This window comes from Frankliniella occidentalis, unplaced genomic scaffold (assembly GCF_000697945.3).
Source record: "Frankliniella occidentalis isolate FOCC.00 unplaced genomic scaffold, Focc_3.1 Scaffold73, whole genome shotgun sequence".
NCBI classification, from domain to species: Eukaryota; Metazoa; Arthropoda; class Insecta; order Thysanoptera; family Thripidae; genus Frankliniella; species Frankliniella occidentalis.
In genome coordinates this window covers 803,306-814,402 of record NW_026267203.1, presented here as the reverse complement: position 1 = coordinate 814,402, position 11,097 = coordinate 803,306, and the positions used below count along the sequence as shown (strand labels likewise).

At 50.2% G+C, this 11,097-nt stretch overlaps 2 protein-coding genes across 3 annotated transcripts in view; one reads left to right on the top strand and one right to left on the bottom strand.

Annotated features, from left to right (window-relative positions):
- The first annotated feature begins 6,343 nt into the window (after positions 1-6,343).
- The window catches only part of LOC113208642 (uncharacterized), an 18,478-nt gene continuing 13,724 nt past the window's right edge, over positions 6,344-11,097 (top strand). The window contains exon 1 of the mRNA XM_052268610.1: positions 6,344-6,576. The gene's annotated coding sequence lies outside the window, so the exon portion shown is untranslated. The remainder of the gene's footprint in view (positions 6,577-11,097) is intronic.
- On the bottom strand, positions 7,769-10,913 carry LOC127749637 (uncharacterized). 2 transcript variants are annotated; one of them, XM_052268611.1, is made up of 5 exons: positions 10,729-10,913; positions 10,190-10,293; positions 9,684-9,845; positions 8,450-8,617; positions 7,769-7,976 (listed from the first exon to the last, which is right to left on the bottom strand). In XM_052268611.1, exons 1-5 carry the CDS (start codon positions 10,793-10,795, stop codon positions 7,821-7,823), a joined length of 657 nt encoding a protein of 218 aa, XP_052124571.1. In that variant the 5' UTR covers positions 10,796-10,913; the 3' UTR covers positions 7,769-7,820. The 2 variants fall into 2 exon arrangements, with proteins under 2 accessions (XP_052124571.1, XP_052124572.1); XM_052268612.1 differs by having other exon boundaries at positions 10,190-10,278; positions 10,729-10,905.

The window sequence follows — 11,097 nt, the reverse complement described above, 5'->3', positions numbered from 1 at the left end:
ACGATGTGTCCCATGGGAGGGGTGAGGGGTAGGGGAGGGGGAGAAAAGGCGCAGGAATTAAGGACGCGCTGTCCCTGCGAGCGGCGGACTCCAGTGTGCAGAGTCCAGAGCGGACTCCAGGCCGGCCTGGCGGGGGCCCCTGCAGAGCGCAGCGGGGTCCCCATGCAACCTGCACCGGGCGCGGGCGAGGTGCGGCGGAGCAGGGCGGGGTGCGCGGGCTGGGCTGTTCTGGTCTTACTGTCGTACCAAAGTCGCCAATCCCCTCCTTCCCCCCCTTTCCTCCCCCCTGGGACGCTTTCGTGACCGCCCCGCTGGACCTGCTTATGTTCCGCCAAGGCTCCGGCAAGTGGCTCCACAGCGGGGTAAGGAAGAAATGCAGCGGCCGCAGAGTCATACTGGACCCGCCTGGAGCCCGCCTGGAGCCCGCCTGGAGAACGAGCCCGTCCGCCTCCTGGACTACTACTACCTGCCCTGCTGCCCGGCCTCCCCGGGTCTTATAACAATAATTTGAAAGGTTATCGGGCCGGGCGCCGCGGGCGCCGCCAAGGAAGGCTCCCCCCGCCGCCTCCTGCGACAGTGCGTGCGCGCCCACTCCAGGCTACTCCAGGAACTCCAGGAGGCCCCCGGCGGGCTCCACCAGAGGACCCTGTTCCATAAATCCGACGGGGGCTGCTATGCCGCCGGCCGCCGCCGCCGCTGCTGCTGCTGCTGCTGGACAAAGTATGCAGTGAAATTGATAATGCGTAGGGGGGAAAGGGAGGGTGGAGGGGGTTGAATTCCAGAAGACGTGGTTTATGGACGGGTATAGGAAGTCCGGCGGCGGCGGCGGCGGCGCCGCGGGGGGGATCGGAGGAGGATGAGGATGCTCCCATTCCTCCCGGACGTGCGGTGGTACGGTGTCCCGCTGGGGCTGGGCCGCGCTAGGCCCCACCCGCTACAAGCTGACACGGTACTACTCACTCATCGGGGGCATGCCCATACCTCTGTGACTCACTCTCACTTGTATTACTTTTGTAGTACGTATAATCTACTCTGCTGGGACTTCTATCGTCATTGGGGGAAGTTGGGAACGAGATGACGTGCGACGCCGCGGGGTTTGTTTTCGCTTTTGGCCGATCTCCGCGAGCAGCTCATGTTCTTCCCCCCTCTGTACCGCCACCACATCACTCCTCTCCTTCTCCTTCTTCTTCTTCTTCTTCTTCTTCTTCTTCTTCTTCTTTCTTCTTCTTCTTCTTCTTCTTCTTCTTCTTCTTCTTCTTCTTCTTCTTCTTCTTCCCCTGTTTGGCGCGTTGCTCATGACGTTTTAATGACCCACCCGACATTTCTTTGGAGGTTATTAAAAGAGCGACAGAAAAACAAAAAGGGTGGCGCGGCGTTGTGCGGTCGGGAGGGCAGCGGTGACCGCGCACACCAGAGACAACCAGGCGTGCAGTGCAGTTGTAAAATACATCCTCAAAACTCATTGGTATACGATTTTGTTTTCTCACTGTGTACAGCCATAGCTGTGTGTTCTCTAATCGCAATCCAGGGTGAGCCTCCCCCCCCCTCTCCCTCCATCCTCCCGACGTTTTGCAAGCGGCCCGTTGGATGGACTTCCTCTTTAGGTTCGTTTCCTCGCATTGTTTAGCAAAGACGGCGCACAGGGGCTTCGTGCAGTGTTTCGGGGGAAGGCTAAAGGCTCTCTCTCTCTCTCTCTCTCTCTCTCTCTCTCTCTCTCTCTCTCTCTCTCTCTCTCTCCCTCCCTCCCTCCCTCCCTCCCTCACTCACTCCCTCTCTCTATCTCTCCCTCTCTCCCTCCCTCCCCTTATTTTCCTTTATGTCGCGGCTCCTGTTCAGGCGTTGGCAGAATCCTTGCTATGGATTCCAAAACGAATCGCAATAGCACACACGTGATTTTGATCTTCTGAACCCCGAGCCCGATACTAATAACGCGTGATCGCGTACCTCGCGCGAGCTTACGGCTAAAGTGAACTCGCGCGCAGTAAAAGTTTGTCATAAGAAAAAATGCGACAAACGAAAAGCACTGGGCATGCCGCGCGGGCTTTTCAAAATGAATCTGAAAGACAGTCCCAGGCGGGCCGGGCGAGGGCGGTATTGAGTACTTGAGTGCCCCTGCGCCTGCTGGACGGGGCAATCAGGGAGTGTTTCTCGAGCGAGGGAGAGATGCATATCGCGGCGAAGCTTGTCAGGGCCGGAAACCGGCCGTCGCCTGCTTGTGCCCTGCAGCCGCTGCTGCTGCTGCTGCTGCTGCTGCCTGGTCCGTTCGTGGAAAGGGACTGCTGCTCGCTCCGTGGAGGCGCACGGCGGTGTCACTCGGACGGTAGCGCCTCCTCCGCAGCGCGCGTGGTCCGCGCGATCGGTCGGAAACGGTAGCGCGGCGGGGAGGCGTGGCAGCTGCAGTAGCAGCTGCAGGCAAGCTGCAGTAAGCTCCAGCTGCACCGGTCACAAAGTTGGCTGTTACGGCTAACGTTTCATGGCGCTGGCGTGATGTTGTGTTGTTGCACGTCGCGCGTCGCGGGCCATTGCACATGCAACGTCATATAAATAATAATACTAAAAAGAGCGCGGAATTTAAAGGGATAGCTATAGGAGAGACGGAGAGGGATAGAGAGAGGGGGGAGTGATTGAGTCTTGTGTGCTGCGCGCGCGAGAGGGGCGTGTTCGAATACCGTCCGGGAATGACCAATGGAGCAGCTCTTGCGCGCCGAGCAGCCCGTGTTCTTCCCTTTTTGCATCTTCCTTGTCTTTTTCTCGTTTCGTCGTCGTCGTCTCTCTCTCTCTCTCTCTCTCTCTCTCCCCCCCCCTCTCCCTCTCCCTCTCCCTCTCCCTCTATCTCTCCCTCTCTCGTCTCTTCTTCTCTTGGGCGTTGTCTCACGGAGCGGCCGCTATGCGAGGTCACGTGACCGGGTTGAGAAAGGTGAGGAATATATTAGATGCATCCGTCTAACAACAACAAGCGTGTAAGTGTGCGTGTGTGTGTGTGACTGCATGTGTGTGAACGCACGCACGTTCCAGACGCAGCGGTACGTGTTTATCGCCCGTGTCACACCGGTGTTCGGTGTTTCGTATCCAACAATTACATATTATCATTATTTCAAATATTTAAAACTAGGTAGATGTACGCCAGACCACGTCTCGCGTAACAGGCTTCGCGATATCTCACGAAACACTGTTACGCTGCGACGCGCCTGGCATACATCTACCTAGGCCTGCGGCGCTGACACCCGAGTCGGGTAGTGCAAAAATGTACACAAGGATACGGGCCTCCGGCCCGTCACTTTGACTAAGCAAGCAGGGTTGTACATTTGTTCGCTTATTTTCGTCAAAAACACCCTCTAGCGCCTCAACGGTTTGAGCTAGAGCAAAACGGAGAAAATTTTCGCCCAAAGGACTCTACTTTGATGAGTTACCCCTTAGGAGACTGTAAAAAAAATATTTTTAAAAAACATTATTTGTGGGACCTGTGGTTTTTGATTTTTTAAAAATCCAATTTTTGAGCTAGAATGCTCTTCTTCGAACTCGATCCGTCTTTTTATGATACAAAACGACCCTGAAAATCCCAGGTCGCTAGCTCAATTCGTTCTCGAGTTATCGTGCGTACAGACAAACAGACAGACAGACAGACAGACACGAAACTTTTTGATCATCACTGGAGTAATAGGCTTCGCTATCGCTCAGCCAACAAAAGATTTTTCTGGTGTTTTAGGAGGCGTGGGGGTTGCCAGAGGGCTCTCAATATTTATACTTTATTTTGTGTACTTTTTCAAAGTTCATTTTCACTGAGCCATTCTTTTAACTGGTTTATTTTTCTTTGTCTCACGCGCTTTTTCTTAAATTTCGGTGTGAGCCTTAGCCGCTGATCCAGGAGGCTCCACCTGTCGGTCCTGCGGGTCCTGCGGGTCCTGCGGGTCCTGCGGGCCGGGGCGATAACGTCACTCAGCCCGACACGTTGAATCTCTGGAGCTGGACAGCGTGACAGGGAGGCTGCAGCCATTCATCTTCTCTCTCCCCCCCCTCCCTTATTCATATACAAAGACGCATCGTCGCTCGGCAGGAGAAGGGAGTGAAGTGCGCGGCGGCGGCGGGAGCAGGGCGCAGCCGGGCGCAGCAGGGTGGGCCTAGGAGTAGCATGACGACACTCTGGAGACTTGGACGCCGGTGACGGCCGAAAGCTCCCCACGCCACGCCTCGCCCTGCCCCGCCCCGCCACCCGCCACTCGGGATTTTAAAGCCCGATTTATTTCCCGGATAACTCTTAAAACGTTTCCAGAAAAAAACTGAAAAATATGAAATATGTCCAGAAAATTTTGAAAAAAATTTATCTCTTCAAAAATAATGGGACATTTCTTTTAAAAATTTATGGAAATAATTTTCTGGAAAATTTAAATGCCTACCCGTCTCGCCACGCTACACAACGTCCCGCCACGCCACGCCCTCAGGCCATAGAGCGCGGCGCGGGGCCCGCGCAGTAGGCAGAGGACTCTGTCCGTGTCCGTCAGATTGTATCAGGTCCGCGCCTGGACAAATGCTGTCACATGAAGGGCGCGATATGTATCGTAAACTCTCCGGGAGATGACTCAACAGCAGGCTCCCGAGGGCGGGGCGGGGCGGGACGGGGCGGCACGCCAACGCAAAGCACACCGCCTCCTCCATCTCTCTGTGTAGGTTAGCCCAGCGTTAAGGCTAATGCGCTCCTAGGGCTGCTGCTGCCGCAGAGATTTTGAAAGCAGCCACTTACCGACCCTCCTAATAACAATTCTCTTTCTTTTAAAAAGAAAAAAAAACGCATTGTGTCTCATTTGTTGAAAATAAGAAAATGGAAAAAAAAGGAAAACTGCTGTTTGGTCGCCTACGGAGAGGTGATGGAAAATCAATCCTTCACTTACATAGCTTAGCTCCTGCAGGAGCAATAGCCGCTCGGAGTCCTTCCTCTTGCAACCCTAATTGCCCCGTATTGTTTTTTGTGTTTGTGTAATTAGCGTTTCGAGTGGCCTGCTCACCCCGTGTTGCAACGCATCGCGTTCCTCCACGTTTGCCCCCCCCCTCCCCTTCTCTCTTTTTCTCTCCTGCCCTGCCTTCTCTTACTCCCTTCCCTCCTCCTCCTCCGCCTCCTCCAGGATCGTGCAGAAATTACGACAATTTTGGAGGTCAAAAACAAAAATGTTTTGAGAGTCCATGGAATGGAAAATCTACCTTTTGTTACATTTTTTTCTCAGGTGTGCTAACTTTAACGTAGCACATAGAAAGATTGCGTCGCAAATTTTGAACTTAGATAGGACCTGTCCGTAAGATAAAAGTGCTCGAGAGTCGTGGAAAATGTGCCCCCTTGTGGCCCCCTTAAAAAGATATGACGTGGAGTTTGTGTCCGGCCCCCCTGGCCGCTGTCGCTCGCACGCTCTCCTTCCCTCTGCTTTGCTCGCCTCTGCCTTTACGACCCGACCTTTTACAACGCGGCCTGTTTTTGACCACACAGGCGGGCGAAAGGGCGCAGGACGATTGCCTGCTTGGGCGGGGCGGGGCGGGCGGCTCGACTTTTGACGGAGCTTTGAAAGCACCACTGCGCTGAAGGCCGAGCGCGCAAGGGGGGAGAGAAGGCAATTTACGAACGTATCCGGTCGGGTTTCATCATTTTTGTGTGTTGCCCCGGAGCAGATTTTTCGTTCCCGGAAGGAGAATATGAGGGAGGGCTCGTATGTGTGAATGTGAATGTGTGTGTGTACTAGTATTAGCCGAGAGGACTTTTCTGCGCAAGTTTCCCCTTCTTTCTTGCTCTTTGGCGGACGCCAAAGAGCACGGCAGTGGAGCGGTGAAGTAGTTTCAGTTGAAAGCGCGCTCTCTTGCTCTTGTGTGGCTCTTGGAGTTGGTGCGGCTCGTGCGGCAGCAGCAGCAGGTGTCTGGACGAGGCGACAGACCCGGGCCGTCGTGAGCCGTGGGGACCGGATGTGTGCCATTATTACACAGACCGTCTCTCTCACTCAGACCTCGCTCGTCTCTCTCTCACTCAGTCACTCACTCTCTTGGGGTTGTTGCCACTTGGGGTCACAACATGCCCCAGCTCTTCCTTCCTGTCTGTCGCTCTGTCCCCCCCACATACCTTTTAGTCGCTGCAAATTATCGCAAAATGTAAAGCAAATTGGCGAACACGGGTGGTGAAGCCATTAGCCGTCATTGTACTTAGCGTGCGACACCGCGTGCGGTAGGTGTTTGGAAAAGAGGGGGAGGGGGTATCTCGTCTGGGATTTGACTCCTCAACTTGGGGCAAAAAATACTTGGCAATTTCAGTGATGGTTTTTTAAAACAACAAATGTTGTTATTGTTTGTTTAGCTGATTTTTGTTGCAAAACAATAATGCGGTTTGGTTTTCTTTTTCGTGTGTTGCAGAAACCAAGGAGCTGGACGGCGAGGACGTCATCAAGGAGTACTGCCCCATCTCGGGCCGGTTCGACTTCACGTACAACGTCAACGACGGCCTGGAGAACAAGCAGGAGTGCCCCAACTCGGTGTCGGAGCTCAACAACTGCCCCAGCGGCAACGCGCTCAACGTGCGCTTCAAGAGCTGCTCGTTCGAGAACCACAGTGAGTAGTCATGGGGAAGGGAACAGTCTGTGGGGTGAGGGTGATGAGGAATCTATGGATCGGGCTTTTGGAGGGGATCCAAATATTATGGGGACCCACGAGAAAAACGACGATCATTGGAGTCCATACAGTGATACTTGTGCGCCTGGGTACAAATATCACGAGGCCCCTGCTCTAACGACCGTCCTAATCCTTTTAGGGGACCCCATGATATTTAATATCCCCCCCCCCCTCCCTTCTTAAAGACACGAGTTGTGTGCACAAGTTCCATTGACGAGCTGTTGCGGGCGTCATTTGTACGGGGCGGGGCGGCGGCGGGCGGATCAGCCGCGGGAGTTACCACCAGAGACATAATGGATAGCCAGCCCATTCGTCCAACTCATTCACTCGCTCATTCATTCATTGAATTATTGACGTGGCAAAGCGACGGGCGGCGGGCGGGCGGGCGAGCCGGTCGGATCCGCCACTTACAGCAGACACGCCACTTCGTCGGATCGGCCGGCTTGGCCCCGCAGCCTCCAGAGAGGTGAGAGAGATAGAGAGAGAGGGAAGGGGGGTGCAGGGAAAGAAGAAGAGTGTGAGTGAGATGGAAAAGATAGATGCAACTCCCCTCCTGGTTTGGTGGCTCTGCAATGGTGAGGCAGGGGGGCGTGTTGCAGCCCGCCCAGGAAAAGCTTCTTACCTAGGACACATGTTAGTGATCTGATTAATGACGAAAGCCCCCCCCCCCCCGGCCACACGCATGCGCTGGTGGTGGCGGCGCGCGTGCCTCCGAGTGTTACACCCCCCCCCCCTTCCGCCTAGCCCGGGGCGAGGCGTCAGTCGTGTGCTCGTTGGTTGGTTTGGTTGGTCGGTCGGTTCGTTCATTTGTCCGTTCGTTTGTTTGCTTACGGAGGGCCTAAAGCCTAATGGTCGCAAGTTACCCGCGTGCGCACCCACCCACACGCGCGCGCGCTCACCCGCACGCACTCACTCACGCACACACACTCACGCACACACGCGCGCGCGCGCTCACTACTTTGCTGGCTCGTTAGTCCTCGTTGTTAAACCCGTCAAGTCCGGCGGCGTGCCGTTGACGGCCCGGTGAATGACTTGCGCAGTGCGTACCCGGCGCGCTTACACTCCACAGCAAAGACCCTATCATCTTCCACCTCTACCAGCCGGAGGGCTGCAAATTATAACAAGACACAAGTTTTAAATTTGATGAACTTTTATATGTATGTAATGTGACCCAGTTCTGCTTCTCATTTAAGTTTAGGAATTATATGACATTCCACTTGCAAGCACAATATAATCTCGTTGGCATTACTGTTAAGTCGAAATTTGTAATGTCCATAAGGCATGACTGGAAACTTCGGAAACGTCCAATCAACGGGTTCTTGGTCCGCCTTGTGAACTCCCTGGAAAAGAGGCGTTATTCGTGTAAAATCGTGAAAAATACCAACCAAACAGTTCAGCATTCAATGGTCCATCAAGAGTAGTTTTGCAATTCCAGCGCCTTTTAAACATTGTAATGTTATGTATAATCGAGGGGTCCCCCCTAAGGAAACTCGTTGTACACTTGCCCGGGCCCAACTCGCGACTCGCGTCCAACTCGCGTCCAACTCGCAAGAACTCGCGCCGACTCGCGAAAATTTTCCAAAACTTTGCTAAATTTGCTAAATATAGCGCAAAACTCTCTTAAGAAGGATCCCAACTCGTGCCTAACTCGCGGCAACTCGTCAACTCGCCAAAACGTTGTACACCGATTTTGGAAGTGGGGGACCCCTCGTGTATAATAATATATAATGTATATTAATTTAATATGCAATCTACACAAAAAATGTATGGACTCACAGGTTTTACATGACCTGTATTTACGGTATTTACTCACAGGGGGAATAACGCAGGGTTTCCTTTCTCCATTTCCTTTTCCAAAGAAAATGTTAGCAGGTCCGGGTAAGTTTGTTCGCAGCGTTGTACACGCCTTGTCTTTAAATTCAAAGACGAAAGCGTTTTCTTTCCATTGATTATTATTTCGAATATCCAGGTATACTTTTGCCTGCAATAAAAAAAATTGATACTTGATAAAATGTTCAATCTGTAATGTAATCGGAATGGTTGTTACAAACTGAGGATCGCTGAAAAGTTTTGAATACATAATAATATCGTTGTGTTGGCCTAAGTCATGTTTCTCGGTGTGCCTTGAAATACAAAACGCAAACGAAATAGTGCCCGACAAATCAAAATGCGTAACTACCACATCACTGCTTTGTTTACTTTGTTTTTAGCGAATTTTAAACCTTCACTCTAAAAAAAAATAATACAAAAATCTGTAGTTTGGATATGCAGTTTTTTCAGCATCCGTGATACAAAAAATTGTATTCTTTCGGATACAAAAACAAATTTGTAATATGGATACAGAAATTTGTATCCATCGATACAGAAGAAAATACGTTGATGTTCATACTCCGATATGAAAGAAAAATATTTTTTCCTGCTGGTTGTCTCATTTTAGATGTTGCCCTCACATGACAGGCAGTTAACTTCGAAGTTACCTTACCTAACCGGGAGTTGAACCCCGGAACCTCTGGGATGGGATTCGACGCCTTAGCCCACGCGGCTAAGGCGACTACCTGCGAGCAGCCGTGCGCCGACCCGGTGTCATTTTTCCCCACGTCTTGGCTGGCCTCTGAGCCTTTCCCTTAGCTATCAGATTATAAGATGGGCTTCATATGTGAATACTTTGAAAATTGATCTTATCGTATATGGTGCTAGATTCAGTCTCACTGCTACTCATATCGTGTTCAAATTAAACGTTAAAACCGCAAAGTTTTGAACGCACATACAGATTTCTGTCTCCATGTTACAGAAATTTGTATCCCGTTTACAGAAATTTGTAATCAGATTACAGAAAATTATCAAATGGATATTAAATTTTGAAATAAAATCAAAAATTTGTAATGTTTACAAATTTTTATAAGCTATTGCAAGATTTTGTATCACTGATGCAAATTGGTGTATCACAGTGCCCGGATACAGAAAACTGTAACAAATTTGATACAGAAATTTGTAATTTTTCTTAGAGTGTTGCATTTTCACTTTGAATACAAAGAGCAATATCTTACCCAACAATTGTCATCAAATCCTTTTGTAGCAGTCAAATTTCCGTTAAGAAGTTGCAGTTCATTTGGTTTCTGGGGGTTGAAGTGAGTAGCTCGTAAATACATTCTCCACGCGTATTGCTGTTCACAATTTATAAACCGATCCGCGTAAGCCACATATGGGCCCTGAAAAATATCAAAGTACACCGTTAGCCAAAAGCCACGAGCTTATAACAGAACTACCGGCAAACCCGCAAACCCGACCAAATCGTACCATTATCGGGTCTTGTATGAACATTTAAGAGAAAGGAATCCCCTGTTTTATTCGTACAAAGTTGCGCATACGTTTCATTCGCACAAATTTGTGTGAAGAAGTGCATGTTTTTATGCATACGTATGCACAAATTCGTACATATTTGGGCATAAATTCGTGCGAATCGAAATGTATGCGCAACTTTGTGCAAACGTTTGCACAAAAAACTACAAATACATTTAGTGTGTTTGTGTTAGGTAGTCTACAGGTAACATACCGCAAACGAGTTGATAGCTTTTTCGTGGCTGCCTTGGGGCAGGAGTGCGTAAACGATCGCACCTCTCAGGAGTGACACTAAGCTGTTGACTGAGACAGGATTCACTTTAAAAAAAATTATCGTTATTTTACGAAATTTTCTCGGTTAATTTTCTATTACGAAACCTTCGTTTTTAACAAATTACGAAACATCGTTATTTTACGAATTTCTTTGTAAAATCCCAATGCTTTAACTAAATAGTATGAAATTTGTATATATTTTGTTCAACTTTTATGACTCATCACAAAAATTTGCATGTCGTTACGAAATATATTTGTAAAACTACAAAATGTTTCATAAATTGACACTTACGTAATATTTTCGTAAAATATCTTTTACAAAGCATTTCGTAACATATATTTTCGTAAATTCACGAAAACTTTTTGCAGTGAATTGGCTAGTTTTGGCTGCACAGCTATCCCGATTCAGCATTTTTTTTTTTTAGCTGCTAATACAGCTAATCTTTATTTTTCGTTTTTCTACTAAGAGTTTGAGTTTACCCGCCATCGCCTTCTCGCGTCGCCGAGTGTCCACCGTCCCGGGCGTCCCGTCCTGTCGAGACTCCATACTCACAGCGGAGGCCGCGGATCACGTCGTAGTGGCGTTCGATTCGCCTCGCGCTATGCTATGCATGGCTCTGGTGGTTGGCGTGCGCAGCTTCTGGAGCGGTTGCTCCCGACATGATAGTTGGCGGATAGCACTGCCAGGGCTTTGACGGATGTCGCACAGAGAGACCTGGGCTGCATCAGATTAAGCGAGAAGCAGTCGGGAAGCAGACATCAGACAGCAGATAGTAAATACCGATAATTTCAAAACTATACGTCCAATTTCGTCATGAAATCTTATTTTTATCATTAAAATATTTTCTG

What these genes read in the sequence shown, in the direction of transcription:
- LOC127749637 (XM_052268611.1), bottom strand. Translation starts at nt 10,795, where the DNA reads ATGGAGTCTCGACAGGACGGGACGCCCGGGACGGTGGACACTCGGCGA. An exon ending in AAGCTATCAACTCGTTTGCG is followed by an intron (nt 9,846 to 10,189) that starts GTATGTTACCTG and finishes GATATTTTTCAG; the next exon opens with GGCCCATATGTGGCTTACGC. An exon ending in AACCCTGCGTTATTCCCCCT is followed by an intron (nt 7,977 to 8,449) that starts GTGAGTAAATAC and finishes CCTCTTTTCCAG; the next exon opens with GGAGTTCACAAGGCGGACCA.